At 26.8% G+C, this 16,813-nt stretch overlaps 2 protein-coding genes across 2 annotated transcripts in view; one reads left to right on the top strand and one right to left on the bottom strand.

Moving 5' to 3' along the window:
* Positions 1–1,590: 1,590 nt before the first annotated feature.
* On the bottom strand, positions 1,591–4,243 carry LOC105844475 (uncharacterized). Its single transcript, XM_065807714.1, has 2 exons — positions 2,892–4,243; positions 1,591–2,447 (listed from the first exon to the last, which is right to left on the bottom strand). Exons 1-2 carry the CDS (start codon positions 3,411–3,413, stop codon positions 2,244–2,246), a joined length of 726 nt encoding a protein of 241 aa, XP_065663786.1. The 5' UTR covers positions 3,414–4,243; the 3' UTR covers positions 1,591–2,243.
* A 515-nt stretch (positions 4,244–4,758) lies between these two features.
* LOC100214781 (protein phosphatase 1E) overlaps positions 4,759–16,813 on the top strand; it is a 31,462-nt gene continuing 19,407 nt past the window's right edge. Inside the window, exon 1 of the mRNA XM_065807713.1 lies at positions 4,759–5,046. Coding sequence (XP_065663785.1) covers positions 4,877–5,046 — 170 coding nt within the window. The 5' untranslated portion in view covers positions 4,759–4,876. The remainder of the gene's footprint in view (positions 5,047–16,813) is intronic.

Here is a 16,813-nt window from a genome sequence, read left to right as displayed (position 1 = left end):
GAGAAAAAAATTGATGCGTCTAAACGAATATGCCTCAGTGTATATGTATATGTATATATATATATATATATATATATATATATATATATATATATATATATATATATATATATATATATATATATATATATATATATATATATATATATTCCTTATTCATCCATATTTCTAACATTCGTAAGGAAGGAGGCATGAAATTGTACATGATTTTCATTATTAATGAAATTATTATATGATTCAATTTTCACGTGCAATCATTTTACTGGGAGTAAAAGTGTTAAAAATATTTTTGTATTCAAAGATCGAGTAGATAAAAAAAATTGCCAAATTTGGCAATTTTTTTATCAACTTGATCTTTTGCGACATATTTTTTGCAACATGTTATTACATTGCAATACTTAACGAACAGAATTCGAACTTAAATTTGGTACGTAGACAATCTTTCAAATGACAAATTTCAATTTCAAATTAAAATGTTTTTAATTTAATATTTAACCCTGATATTTAATGACGGTAAAATAGTCGGCATAAGATATTTAACTAACCAAAGTTGACATAAAATGCTTGATTTTAAGTAATAAAAAGTTAATTTTATTTTCTTTATGAGGTCAATAATTAAGTTATTTATTAATTCTAAACTTTTTGTATCTAAGGTGGGATCAAAGTCAGGAGAGCGGTGGTAAAGTAGATTAGCGGTTGATATTTTTCCAAATCCCCCCACATTTGTATTAATGAATTTTTCCAAACTCATTAAGACAAATGGCCAGTAGTGCTTTTTTTTTTGAGACTAGGGTAGAAGAAAAGAGATCGGGGGAGGGGAGGGGTGATGAGGGGAAGGGATGACTAATAAGGCAAAGTTTTATTAAAAGTATATTAAATTTTCTTTGCTATGCCAGTAAAAGTAACTTTAATTCGTTAAAAAATATTACAATTTGTTCTATGATGATTTTTGCAGGCCTCATAGAGTGAAAACCAGAAATAGTAAACTTATATATTTAAGCTAATTTTTTGTATTACTTTCAAGTGATGAAAAACATGAATTTTGCTATTGCCATAAATAATACTATAGAGCTGCATTTGATAGAAAATTTCAAAAATGATGAAAATCGGGAAGAAAAAAAAAGTGAAAGGAAAATATTTATATCATTTTACACTAGATCATAAATTATTGAAATATTAATATTTTATTGAAATAATATAAGAAATAAATGCTTTTTTAAGAAGACAATATAAATTTCTTTATGAATTCAAAACTTATAAATTATACTTATGTTCTTAACTACGTTAATTGTTTATGAAATCTCGAGAAAATTTGATTTTAATACTATTTTGTGCCATAGATCTTGATTCTGAGGTCAAACTTTATGATTATGCACTCTGATCTAGGGAATGGGGTAACGGTGACAGAGGAAGGGGACGAGGATCATTCTTTACAGTGATACTAAATTGATATTGTAAATGATTGTTTCTATTTTTTATAGGAAGATTTTTTTATGTAAAGGTATTGCTAAAATTGGCAATCAATCTATAAAAATTAGATATTTCTGCTGTACCTAATAAAATTTTTTGAAAATAACTTAACTCATAAAATATATGCAATATAAATAACATAATAAAACTTCATAAAAAACGAAATTATTTATTTACAATAAGTCTGAACTTATAATTTATGCAATAAAATAATGAAATAAAAGATACTGAAAAAATGAATAGTGTTGCTTTGTTACCCAATAAAAATGTTATAATAACAACAAAAAATATTCTAATCTTAAAACGATTAGTAAAAAGTTGTGAAAACAAGTAAAATATATGCAAAGGACTATGCATAAAACTTTTCTTCAAAAGACACTTATTAAACACCAATATTTTAATTCAACAGCATTGGAAACTGAAAAAAAAAGTTATCACACTTTGACATTAAATTATAAGTCTATATAAAAATATCATCAACATATTTAAAACACACTTATATTTTAAAATATCGTCAACATTATCATCAACATATTTAAAATACACATATATTTTTAAAAGTACCAACTTTTTATATGCCAAATACAAAAGGGAGGAGAACATATGTCATAAATAGATAGTAGGGGATTTTAAATAGTCTTGAAAGATGGAGCGCATTTTCCAAATAATTCTTTTCTTAGCATACTGTACACCTCAAGATGCACTACCTTGTGCCTCTATAGGCATCAATTTTAATAAATTGCAAGTAACCACATTTCCAATCCATTAGCTACTTAGTAATAAGAAAGTTGATTTTTTGTAAACTTTTGTTTAGTCCATTGTTCCTCAATAGCTTGCATGAAGTCTGGACGTACAACTTTTACTCGATTAGTAAAGTAGTCTTTCTCTAACATTCTTTCTTCAATTGGTTTTCGAATAACTAAACCTTCTACATAGCCATCATAATAAGAAGATTTGGTATCTAGCATATCCATTATCTAAGTAAAAAGTTATAGGTACAACATTTAAAAAAAAATTATTTTGAAAAAGAAATGAAATAAATAAAAAACGTCTTCTCTAGCAAAAATTAATTAAATAAATTAGCAATCAATTATCAACTTTTTGATTTTACACAGTGTTTCATCAATGAAGTCTCTTTAGAAATAAATTCTAAAATTTAATTTATACTGAAAATTGAATTACAAGATGGAAACTAAATGTTAGATAGACCAATTCAATATAAAATCATCAAACCTTTTCATTTAATTCATATAAAGTACTTTGAAAGCATAGTGTCTTTTAAATAATTGCTTATTTGCATTGATCTGTTCTTTAAAGAATGTTGAGCACTCTATTTTGTTGAATAAATTTAGAACTATTTGTATGTGCATGTATGCTTGTGTGTGTATATATAATATTTAAATTAACTGATAGAGACTTACCTTTACAGTATCAAAGTTAATGCCCTCTGCGATTTTCCGAACATGAGGTATTTCTGTGTTTTCTAGCAAATTATTTCTTTCTTCAACTGAAAGAAAAACTTTATTTATTTGGTCATATATATCAAAGGCCATAAAGTAATCACTTAAATATTTGTAATGAATGGAATGCTTAGCATACAACCATTCGCCAAACAGTATATGACGCTCAGGTTCAAGTATTGAATGCAATATTTTACTATGTTTATCAATCCAACTATCAATAACATTAAACTGCTTATGTGTGTTACTAAACACATAGTGAGATCTGTTTTGTATAGCTATAGATAAATCTTTCCTAATGCTTATTCCAATATTAGCACCGTCTACTTTCTCTTCAATTATAAGCTTTTGATTTTTTAGAAAAGCCTCACATTCCTTTTTTGAAAGTACAAGATCATCTCTTGATACACTGTTACTACCAGCATCAAATAAATGTCTAGTTCGTGGGAATTTGAAAATATAATGCAACCTTTCAGTATTCATTTTTAGTATGCAAAAAAAAAATGTTACTAAAAATTATGAATTTAACAGAATATAGTATTTATATTTATATATATGGTAATTATATATTCTTTTATTGCTAAAACATTTAAAGTACTTTAACTAAATGCAAAAAAGCTGACTCTTTATTATTAAGATAATCTGTAGTATTTTAGATATGAGACATTTTTATAAAGTAACTTATAAAGAACAAATATTGTTTGAAAATAATTTTGAATGTTTAATTCAAAATTATTTTAAAACAGTTTTTGTTGATAACTATAGGGTTGCAATGGATACTTCTTTTAGAAGGACAACTAAGCTTAAACTTGGAATATACTTATTCTTATCTTATTAGGAAATAGAAAGTTCATGTTCTGCAATATCATACTAATAAAACAAAAATAATAACTCAGTTTTTAGAAATCTCTAAATAAACCTATTATCATTAAATCAAATTAGTTTCAGGATAAAATTTATTAAACTGTCCAATAGACAATTTGGGTTTGGGTAAATCTTATGCACATTTGCAATTTTTTAAACAAAAAATAAACTTTTTTATCACAAATAAATGTTCTTTTTTTTTAAACTTAATTATTAAAAAAAAAATCAATCATAAGGTAAAACTGAAAAGTATTCTTAAAGAGACCTTAAAATTGTATTTATCAGTAACTAAATTGCACATGCCAATTTAACAGTAATTTTAGTAAAAAGAATCATCCATTCCAGAAAAAATGACTTGGAATCCCCACCCTCTATTCTCCCCTACATAAATGCTAATAACATCATTGAAAAAGATGTAGATATATGTTCAAAGACTTTGTTAGATTGCCATATGTAACCTAATACTGCATCATATAATATGCTTATAATACTACTACAATTAAAAATCTCAATTATAACTAAAAAAAGAAAATAAATGAGAATTTTTTTTTAATGATTTTTTTTTTTGTTGTATGTAAATTTTGTATATTCAAAAAAATAATTAGTGACAACTTTTTACATTCCACTAAATAAAAGGAGTATTTTGCATTCCACTAAATAAAAATAGTTTTTTGCATTCCACTAAATAAAAGAAATTTTTTGCATTCCACGAAATAAAAGAAAGACTCCACTAAATAAAAAGAATACAAAAATTAACAATAACACAAAATAAATTTATTATAATTTTTAAATGTTATAAATAAAATTTAAAAACTTTATTTTGGTGAAACGAACGATTTAAACTGTTAAACACTACTGCATACACACTAAAGTAATACTAGATATATAACAGATAAGCAAAATTTTACTATTTGTTTACTATTTTATTCCGCAATTATGGATTTCACCATACAGCTTTAATAACAAACTCAATAATTACCGCCGCAACAGATCAACATCAAAAACAAATAAAAGTTACAAAAAAATGTTTTACAGTTAATATAAATAATAAAAAAAAAATTAATTCCTTCCCACTATATAAGATGTCATTTGTAAAATTAATTGATAATGAGCATAACCAATCTATAAAGTTTATTGAGTCTCTTCTCAGTCACGAACAAGAAATTCGTTTAAAATCGTTTTGCTTTTCTTTGACAAAAGAAGAACTCGAGGGAGAAATAATAGATATGCTTAAGAGATTTTTAGACGAAAAGTAAGTTAAAATTTAGCATTTAAAGTTTAGTGGATTTTAAATTTAACATTTAAAATTTAGTTGATTTAATTAAATTTTAAATCAATTTAATTACTTATGATGTACTATACGAGAATCTTATATTGTTGTTTAAAGTTTTAAAAATAGTTACATAAAAAAAAAACATCATTTTGTTAATCATATTTTCTTTTATGTTTTGTTACATTTAGATTATGAAAAAGGAATAAAAGTTATTTTATTTTGCATTTGTACAAACAAAAAAGAATGTTAGTAACATTAAGTTATACATTTAATACATTTTTAAGAGTAGTTTTGCATAAGTAAATTAATCACATAAATTGCTCTTGCAGGCTTACAAGATTTTTTAAAAGTTGACAATTTTTAAAGCCTGATTACACTGAAAGTTTTTATTAAATGCAGACATGCTTTTTGTAATCTGTTGATAGCTTGTATCTTAGTGAATAATTCTATGCCAGCCATTCCAAAGGATTTTTTTTTTGTCAATATATTTATATATGATTAACATAGTTGTATAGAGCTTTAAGGTCGCTACTCGACTTTCTCCCTCCTTTTTGTACTTTAACATCAAATTAGAGTACTTTTCTGAAGAGGAAAGTACTTTAATATGATGTTAAAGTATAAAAACCACATTAAAAACGCTAATATTCCACCATTTTTTTCATACTCATTATGATTAAAATTCTTTTTAATAACAATTTTTAAAAAGCCTGGTTTGTATCAACACTTTTATGCAAAACGCATTTCTGATATATCTCTGACCCTACCCTAACTCTGACTCAAACCATGTACATTTAATTGCGCCAATCCCTATTTGTTGGTCAATGTATGTACATTTAATTGCGCCAATCCCTATTTGTCAGTCGATATATGTGCATTTATTTGCACCAATCCGTAATTGTCAGTCAATGTATGAACATCCAAAAATGTGAATTAGGTACAAAAATGTTTAGATTTTGTCGACAATAAAAACCGGGTTGTGTAGTTAAAAAAATAACTTCTTACTTTTTGAAAATAGTGTTCAAATGTTTTTTAAAAAAGTGGTGGAATATTAGCGTTTTTGATGTGGTTTTTTATACTTTAACATCAAATTAGAGTACTTTCCTCAAGTTTTCAGACCCATGTTTTTATATGATTCTGAATCAGAATAATGTATTCTATCATAATCAATCATAAAAACAGGGGGGGGGGGGGAGTTGAGTAGCACTGAGACTTTAAAAATAAGGGGTCTTTCAACTTTAAAAGTTAATTGGATCCAAAGTTATTACATTATTTGTGCTGGAAAAGCTGATGATTTTTTGAAATGCCTTGTCCTTAAGTATAGAAAATTTGGTGTGAAATGGCACCGAAATAAAATAAAAAAGCATCAAAAATCAAGCGCAAAAATCAAAAAAAAAGATAAGCAAAGGAATAAAAACATTATATACATAATTTCTTAACAAAATTTCCAAGTACCATTTCTTCAAGAAAATATAAATAAATACTAGTTTTAAATTGAAGAAAATAAAAATAAATACTAGTTTTAAATTGAAGAAAATATAAATAAATGCTAGTTTTAAATTGAAGAAAATATAAATAAATACTAGTTTTAAATTGAAGAAAATATAAATAAATACTAGTTTTAAATTGAAGAAAATATAAATAAATACTAGTTTTAAATTGAAGAAAATATAAATAAATACTAGTTTTAAATTGAAGAAAATATAAATAAATACTAGTTTTAAATTGAATAAAATATAATTAAATACTAGTTTTAAATTGAAGAAAATATAAATAATTACTAGTTTTAAATTGAAGAAAATATAAATAAATACTAGTTTTAAATTGAGGAAAGGGCATAATTGCCATTTCCAATTTGGATTCTTTCAAAAAGCACTGTTTTTTCTATATAAATTAACCTTGAAGTTTTTAAATGCTGAGAACTAAAAATTTATGTATGAATGATTAAAAGAGTCCACATTCCATTAGATCCCTTGTCTCTTTATTAGTATATATGGAAAGTTTACAAATTAGATGTGTTTTGGTGCTTAGGAAATCTTACCTTCACACAAAGCATAAACTATCAGACAACCTAACAAGTGAACAAAGTTTAGCATTAAATAATTTAAAAAAGAATATAGGTGTGTTAAACATTTATCCATTTAATAAAGATTCTGGATTTGTTATTATAAATGAGTTCAATGCTTTTCAGAAACTTGATAAAGAAGTTAATAACTTAATAATATTGAACTGCGATCCTTTCTATAAACTTATGATAAAGTTCCAGAAACTGTTGTACAAATTAAGAAAAGAAAACAAATTTGATAAAAAAATGTATTTCCAATTATATCCATCTGATTGTATTCCCCCACGACTTTACAGCATTATAAAGGCTCACAGGCCAGAAAAAAAATTATCCAATGTGACCAGTAGTTTCTACCATCAGCACTCCTCCGTATGGAACCTCAGAATATCTTGTTAAAGTTATCAGCCTACCTTAAACAAAAACAAAACAAGCTTGTTAAATTCTAAATCATTTGTCAATGAAGCAAAATCCTGGTGTGTCAGTCCAGATGAAATTCAAGTAACGTATGATGTAATACTTTGTATATATCAATACCAATTGATAAAGCCATACCCGTGATAATTGATTATCTTAACAATGATATAACTGATCTTAAAACAAGGACCAAATTAACACTTACTGACATCCGCCAATTTATAGAACTATGTCTTAGTCAATGCTTTTTTTTTTTGTATAAAAATGAAGTTAAGACCATACCTAACTCAGGTCCAATTGGATTACCACTGATGGTTGTTATTGCAGAGGCATTCTTACAAAAATTAGAAACGAGCTCAACATATTGCGGAAATCAACAATTTTTCACCAAAATCTTATAGAAGGTATGATGATGATAGCCATGCCAAATGTGAATCAGTTGAAAACATAACAAATTTCTTATTTTATTAAATCAACAAGACTCCAATATTCGGTACACGTCAGAGGTTGAAAATGATAAGAGACAACTAAATTTTTTAGATATAAAAATAAATAGCAAAAATAATTATCATTATGATTTCAATATCCACCGTAAAGAAGCAATAATAAACATACAAATAAAACCTGACCTTGCAATTATTACTGAAGTTTTTAAAGGTTTCATATCACGAGCCACCAAAATCTGCTCTAAAAAGTACATTAACAACGAGATTCAGTTTATAATAGATTGTTTGTTGAAAACAGTCATAAGAGATCAAATTTAGAAACGATTGTTGCGAATTATCAAGTAAAAACAATCCTAACAATAAAGTTGAAAAACTAAAAAATAATGTTGCAATAATAAAACTACCTTGGCTACTAACACTTGAACCAAAAATATGCAAAGCATTAAAAACATATGTCAAAGTTATTTTTACAACACCACCTAATTTAAAAACAATTCTCTGTAACAGCAAATCTAAACTAATGCCAAACCCTGGGGTGTTCAAGCTTACATGTTCATGTGGGAGAATTTATATTGGGGAAATAAAAAGGAGAATTTTGTAAAGAAGCATAGAACACCAAACTAATAGCATGAATGCTATTAACCAAACTAATGAAATAATTGGCATGCTTCTGGAGCAACTGAGCATTGCAAGGAATGCCATGGGATATTTGACTGGCTGCACCCAAAAACTTTATCTATAAATAACAACTATCATGAAAAGAAAATAAGAGAATCGCTTGAAATTAACTATATGCAAACACCTCAGGAGGTTAAACAATCTCCGTTACTGCTTAACAAAGATAACGGGGTAAAAGTTGCTTCAAATAGTTAAAGACCACTATTTAAGAAAATCATAAAAAATCAAAACAATTTTTATTGACGTTGTCTGTGTAATGATTTCTTTATGATTTTTATTTTGTAACGGTTTTTAAATTGGTGTTTTATGTCTGATGATGGTCTATACAAATTAGACGGAAATATCACAAAAAAGAAAAAGAAAAAGATAGTACAATGCTGTTTTTGATGTTTTATAACTTAATATACCTTCAAAAACTACTTTTGAAAAAATGTCTCACCGCAAGTTTTTTTTATCAATAGTGGTCTTATGAAATGAATAATATATAAAGAAGCCATATTAAATGTAGTACTTTCTATATATGGTTGGAAAGAAGTTGAGTCAAACTAATTGATGCAAAAAACCTCAAAGCTCTAGCTTTATTATAAAAAAAGATATAAGAGAGTAAAGTTCATGAAAATTACGTGTTTTTTGTCAAAAATCAAACGTTTTTCGTTGCGCTCTGGAATTGCTATCCTTGCATTCACTTAATCAAATTTTAAAATACTATATATATATATATATATATATATATATATATATATATATATATATATATATATATATATATATATATATATATATATATATATATATATATATATATATATATATATATATATATATATATATATATATATAGTTCTATAGATTGTTGCATTTGGGAAGCACGGAAGGAAAAAAATGATTCTTACGCCAACATATATGTCACTTTTAATTACTTTTGACTTTCGTCCAACATTTGCGTGTTGGACGAAAGTCAAAACCATTAATTTAATTACAAATTAATCTTTTTTTTAAAAAACCACAAAAACACAAATGTAATTGACCAGAATGTTTTTAAAAACATTCTGAATGTTTTTAACAATATAAACAATGTTTTTATTTTTATTTTTTTTACTGTAAATCATGCGCGTAGTGTTGCTATATCGACTATCTTATAGCCTGACTCGCAAGTGAGTGCTGCTACATCGACTGACAAATAGCCTGACTCGCAAGGGAGTATATGTATATATATATATATATATATATATATATATATATATATATATATATATATATATATATATATATATATATAGGCTTGGTCAGGAAGGTTTTAAGAAATGCGCTGAAAAAATTGGTTTAATAATAATTACAGATAATTACATTGTAATTATCTGACATGTTTATCTTTAGGGTAAAAATATATGAAATCATCCACAAAAAAAAATTTTCAACACCCTTACGTCTCAGAATTTGTTTATTTTTACACCACTTGCAGTCCATATCAAAAAAATAATAACTGCGAAAATTTTAGTTAAAAATACCAATGGGTTCCAGAGATATCGTCACTTGAAATAATGCTGACTCAGCATTTTAGTGATTTTCTGAAGCGACTACAAAGCAACTTTGACATACAGTATCTTCATAATGGCTTGGGAAAGTTTCCTAAAATTTGGTACTCTAATAGATTTTAACTTGAGGAATCAAAAAAAGCACCCTCAAGACTCGATTATCTCAAGAAATGCCTCATTTGTCCAATTTTGTTCAAAATTATTGACTTGTAAATTAGTGATTTTTGGAGGTAAAATAAAGACTGTGGCCCAAAATCCCGAGTAAAAAGTTTAATTGTATATCATTATTTCATCTTAGGTCTACTGAAAAAAATTAGATTCATCAATTGTCTCTCTAATACATGATCAAAATTTGCATTTAAAAATGGTGTCTTTTTAGAAAAATTTAAATTTTGTAACAAAAGCAATTAAAATATTTTGTAAAACATTTATTTGAATAAAACATCAAATAGTGTTATTTATTGACTAGTTTAGGATATTTATAGTCATGGGCCAAGGAAGACGCCCTCCCCTCCCATGGGAGGCCCCCACGCCGCCCCCCATCTCCCTAGATTTTTTTTTTACATAAAATGAATAAATAATAGTTGATTGTTAAAATACATTTTAAAAACATATTTTTTCAGTTTAAGTTTGAGAAACAGTTCATTTGCGTTACTTCAAATCGATAAATACTTACCTCTTATTTCAAAGATCTTTTTACGATTTTAAGTCATAAATTTTAAAACCAAAGATATTAAAACGTTTTTAAAACATTTTGACAATCAATATCTTTATGTAGTTTTAGACTAATATAGTCATTGACATAATAAGATGGGAGTGATTTGTGATTAATTTAAACCCCCACCCCTCCTTCTCAGCCTACAATTCAAGAATTTGAAAAAAATAAAAGACATTTAAATGCAAAATAGGTAAATAAAATAAAAACGAAATTATTTTAAACATAATTAATTTTTTTTTGTAACCAACAGTTTATATTCTTCAAATCTAAATCAGATATGTTGTATGTACGACCTGATATTGTTCGCGGTGTAGAAATTAGGCATATAACTTCAGAATTGAGCACCCAACACTCATCAGTTCTCATTGGCCAAAAGAAGTTTTTACCTGGTCCATGTGGATGCATGAATCTGACTTTCATATCAAGCTCACTTACATCTTCAGCAATCCCTACCCACCAAAATCCATCATAAAAACATGCAATATAATCCATTTTTTTAATATTTAATGAAATATCTACATAATGTTTGCTTTTTGGAATGATATCAAATATTTCAGTGCATGCATCAGTACTTATTTTTTTATAACTTATAGTGTTTGGAGCAATTGGAATAAAATGATGATACATCCTTGTGCCAGGAACTGTTCTTCCACCTAAATATCTTTTTTCTAATTGTGCTCGTGTTTGATCAATTTCTTCTTTTGAAAATAATTTAAAATAAATTCCATTTATCTTGGCTTTACAAAAGGAGTACATTAAATTAATCTAAAATCTGCCCAGTAGTTATTTGTTTTAGACTTTCTTGACATACTACTCTTTTAACAGTCCCATCAATACCATCACAGGGGGATTTACCATGACTGGTAGCAAAAAATACCCATTCAGCATTTAAATCAAAGTCTTTACTGTGATGACAAAGATTGATAAAATTTTTAAAATTTTTAAATTGTGCTGCACAACCATCGGAAAAGTATTTCACACTTGATACATCAGGTAGATTTTCTTTGATATATCTAGTTATATCTTCCTGAGTCTTGTAAATAAATCCTGTGTCATGATCAACATCTTCTGAAAGGTAACAAAAAGATTTATGTTTGAGAAGTTTGTTCTCTATAAAATAAAGTACAATTGTATAAAGTGAGCATTGACTTTTGCTCCAGTGATAACTTTGAACCTCATCCTGAACAACATATTGATAGGTTTCAGCAAAATCTCCTAAAATTAAGCATTCGTTTTGGTTAAAATTTTCATTACAGTTTTAAGTATCTACTTTGTGTTTTTGCAATATATGAATGAGTGGTAAGGTTGTCAATGCTGTCACATAATAAATCATTAAATTCATTTAGTGGCAATGACTGTGAAAGTAGTGTTGTACGATCGGTACTCTGCCATTGCTTAAATACTACATCTTCTTCATGCTCATGGTCCATAAACTCCTGCTCTAAAAATTTTTTTAACACTTCAATACCAGGGCATTGGTTACATCGATGCAACATACATTCTGTATTTTCAAGAGAGCAAACAATCAATGCCATGAAATCTTTATAACTTTTATTCCACCTAATGGCATCAATGAGAAATTTTGTATTTTGGTGATGTATGCAAACACATACACGTACCTGACACATTAGTTGTAATACACCATTTAGGTTTAAGAGTACAAAATTTTGACAAACTGACTTTGACGTTAGGGTAGTCTTTTTTAAATGCAACATGTAATTCATTAAGATTGAGTAGCAATAATCTTTTTTGAACATGTTGGTTTTTCTTAATACTTACATAATCTTTTTTTCTTGGCATCATTCTTGAAAATTCATCACTTTGATAAAAGTTAATCACTAAATTAACTGTTTCTGGTGAAAGTGGATTTCCAGTTTTTTTTCCGGGTAATGATAGAATTCCATTCTCATTTTTAACTTTTCTTGCTGTTCGAACAAGATACTCAGACACTTCAAAGTAGCTTGATATCTTTTTATGTGTCCATGATTTTGGTGCGAGTGTTAACATTTGCACCTTATGGCATTAAGAGTCAGTCTCTGAAATTTTATTTTTTATTTCATACATTAAAATGTCTAGATCATGGTCATTGTTAATGTTGTTGTTTAAAATGGGGCTTTTTATTTCTATTTTTATTAGTTTCTTTAATATTATATGCTAATGAGACCATTTTTGCAACTCTACCAATAGTGTTCTCAAACATTTGTTTTGCTACAGGCAATTTGCTGTGTTTTGAAAGACTTTTTAGTTTGACTGGTGAAATTCCAAGCAATTCTATAGTGGTATCTAACTTAATTTTTTTCTCACTTTTGGATTCCCATTCCTCCTGTGAATTTAAATCTTCATCAGTTTCTATTGCTTTTTTGTAACATTTACTGCAGAATTTCCAACCTGGGGTTACATAAACATTATTTTTTTGCAAATAGTTTGCCATGTCTATGGAAATCTTTATATTACCTAAAAAACAAATTTAGTTTTACATGGTTAAAATAACTGAAATTATCAAACATTTTATAAATAATAAATTGTTTTCTTTTAATTTCCATATCAATTCTGTTGTAAATAAGGTAAGATTACCTTTTATAGCAATTTTTTTACTTTCCTTGTGTGTTCCAAAAGGATTGCAACACTTTGTAATTTTTCTCTCAAAATATTTTCCATAGAATTGCTATGATATATCATGATAACAACATATAATTCTTATTGAACTATATTTTTCCTTTAAATTTGCTCGCCATATTATTTCTTCTTGTTTTTCACAAGGAAGATCTTTAAATTGAACAAAACCTTGTTTTCTTGAAAATCCAGTTTTGTGGCAATGAATGTTAAGACTTTTTCCAATTTCACATTTCTCAAAAAAAAAAAAAAAAAAAAAAATCTAGGGAGATTAGGGGAGGGGCGTAGGGGCCTCCCGTGGGAGGGGAGGGTATCTCCCTTGGCCCATGACTATAAATGTCCTAAACTAGTCAATAAATGACACTATTTGATGTTTTATTCAAATAAATGTTTTTAAAAAAATTTTAATTGCTTTTGTTACAAAATTTAAATTTTTTTAAAAAGACACCATTTTTAAATGCAAATTTTGATCACGTATTAGAGAGACAATTGATGAATCTAATTTTTTTCAGTAGACCTAAGATGAAATAATGATATACAATTAAACTTTTTACTCGGGATTTTGGGCCACAGTCTTCATTTTACCTCCAAAAATCACTAATTTACAAGTCAATAATTTTGAACAAAATTGGATAAATGAGGCATTTCTTGAGATAATCGAGTCTTAAGAGTGTTATTTTTGGATTTCTCAAGTTAAAATCTATTAGAGTACCAAATTTTAGGAAATTTCCCCAAGCCATTATGAAGATACTGTATGTCAAAGTTGCTTTGTAGTCACTTCAGAAAATCACTAAAATGCTGAGTCAGCATTATTTTAAGTGACGATATCTCTGGAACCCATTGGTATTTTTAACTAAAATTTTCACAGTTATTATTTTTTTGATATGGACTGCAAGTGGTGTAAAAATAAACAAATTCTGAGATGTAAGGGTGTCATGGTCTGGATGATTTCATATATTTTTACCCTTTACTAACGTTTTTATATTAGCAAAACGTTTTTAAAAAAAGTAATGATGTTAATCAAAATATTACGAAAGTTGTATAAAGTTTTATTTATATTATTTAGCTACATGAAAAATTTTTTATAAGTAAAATAATGAAAAAAGTAAAATATATTTAAAAAAATTCAATTTTATAACCTATGGCTTTAAACAGCAATTTAATGATTTTTTTTGAAAATATTTATGAATAATATATATATTTTTATATTTATATAAGTATGTATTTTTTACTAGAAATGTCTTTAAATAAAAATAAAATTATATCAACTTTTAAATAAACAATTTAATTATTTTTTGTTTTTTTGTTTACATTACTGCGAAGAACTGTTTAGAATCTTTTTTTTAACTTTTAAATGTGCGCATTTATTTAACAATCATTACGTGTAAGTTGTTACTTTATTTAAAAAGGGTTTCCTATAATATTATATTATAAAAACAGTAAAGATAAATGATTCTAAGTTATTTATTCTAAAGAATCTTATCGTTATAGTTTATTATTTATTTTAATAAAGTCTTAATTTTTTTTATTTATTTTAGTTTTAGTTAATTTATTTTTATTTTTCGTTATTTTTTTAATGAAGATTTATTTGCTTCATTTCGATAAGTCTTTTTTTTAAGTTTCTGCATAGTTAAGATAAATTTTTCAGCATGTTTTTTAAATGTATACAAATTTTCAAAGTATATTAACAGCCGTGGTCAAGTTTTAAAATCAAATAGTATTTGCGTCATGTTATGACGTGAAAATGCACACCTAATTTTTTTTTAAGAATTTTTTTTTCTTTCCTCATTTGTATCAAAAAACAAATTCATTACTAAAAATCTTAAAACATTTCTTCATCATAGATAAAATCTTATCGAATCAACTAGAACTAATTCCAATGTGTTGGTAAAGTGATAACAAATTTATCAATAAAATACTACTTATGTTACCTTTAAGTTTCACAAAAATTGTGAAGCTTTTTATCTCACAAAAGTCTGGAAATATATCACAACAATATTAACATCCAATGAAAATGCTAAATGACAAATTGAGTTGATCAGCATAATGCCGAGTACCATTTGATTTTTCCATATATATTACATTTGTAATCACTATCAGCATGTTGTGATTATCCCACTCTTACAAAAAATTAGTTTTGTTTTATACTTCAACTTATAGCTTTTTTTTTTAACATTTTCACTTCCAACAAGGCTGCAAGCAACCACTATTAGAGTTGGAAGTTACTGGAAAAGAAAAAATGAAGTTTATAGAGCAAGATAAAGATTGGCAGAAGACTTAAAAGATTGCAATATAAATGAATCAGGAAAGAAAGATGAAGAAAGCGAATTCCAAAGAACTGATATTCGAGGAAAAAAACTAGACAAATAAGAGTTTTTAGAGCACTTAGGAACAGTCACAGAAAAAGGGTGAGACTTAATTGAATGGCGAGTAACATGAGAATGAATTTAAAAAGATAGCACAAGAGACACTAACTCTTTAGAGCAGTGCCCATTATAGTATTTGTAGAAAAGAGAAATAGAAGCAACATTTTGTCGATATGGTAATGGTTGGAGGTTAGCTACAAGAGCAGGTTTTTGCACTTTGTCTAAAAGAGAAAGACCATCATTTGAAGGTTTGCCCCAGATATACCAACAGTATTCCATAAAATGGCAGATTTAAGATTTATAGAGGTAAAAAATAGAATCCGGAGTGAGAAAGTGTCGAGCACGATAAAGAGATGCAACCTTAGCAGATGCTAATTTTGCAATCGATTAGATATATGGTTTCCAAGAAAGATGGGAAGTAAGAGTTAATCCTAAAAGATGAAGGGTAGATGACTCATCGAGTACATTACTGTTAATAAATATAGGAAGATCTAAATTATTGTGATAATGATTAGCGGAAAAAAATTGGGTTTTATCTGAATTGCTTGAGATCCTTTTAAAGCTGAAATGCCCCCTCCAAGCAATCAGAGAGTGTTGGCTTCTTATCAAGACAAGAATAAATGGTAGTGTTATCAGCAAACAATGCTACCTTAGATGTGAGAATATCTGGAAGATTGTTAATGTAAATTAGAAAGAGTATAGGGCCAAGTATAGAACCTTGAGGAACCCCTTAAGTTACAGGATATGAAGAAGAGTGCTGTCCATCGTAAACAACTTTTATACTATGATTGGAAAGGAAGGATTCAATAATCATAAAGATTTTACCTGATACACTGTAAGAAGAAACCTTATAGAGAAGACCAGCATGCCAAACTTTATCAAAAGCTTTAGAAATATCAAGAGCAATAGCCTTA

Source organism: Hydra vulgaris, chromosome 10, assembly GCF_038396675.1.
Source record: "Hydra vulgaris chromosome 10, alternate assembly HydraT2T_AEP".
Classification (NCBI taxonomy): Eukaryota; Metazoa; Cnidaria; class Hydrozoa; order Anthoathecata; family Hydridae; genus Hydra; species Hydra vulgaris.
The sequence above is the reverse complement of the archived record's forward strand: the minus strand, read 5'-3'. Positions and strand labels throughout refer to the sequence as shown.

Bases quoted from the DNA above. Each gene is read 5' to 3' on its own strand.
- LOC105844475 (XM_065807714.1), bottom strand. From the start codon at position 3,413: ATGAATACTGAAAGGTTGCATTATATTTTCAAATTCCCACGAACTAGA. The intron at 2,448-2,891 runs GTAAGTCTCTAT...CTTTTTACTTAG, and splicing joins TTAACTTTGATACTGTAAAG to ATAATGGATATGCTAGATAC.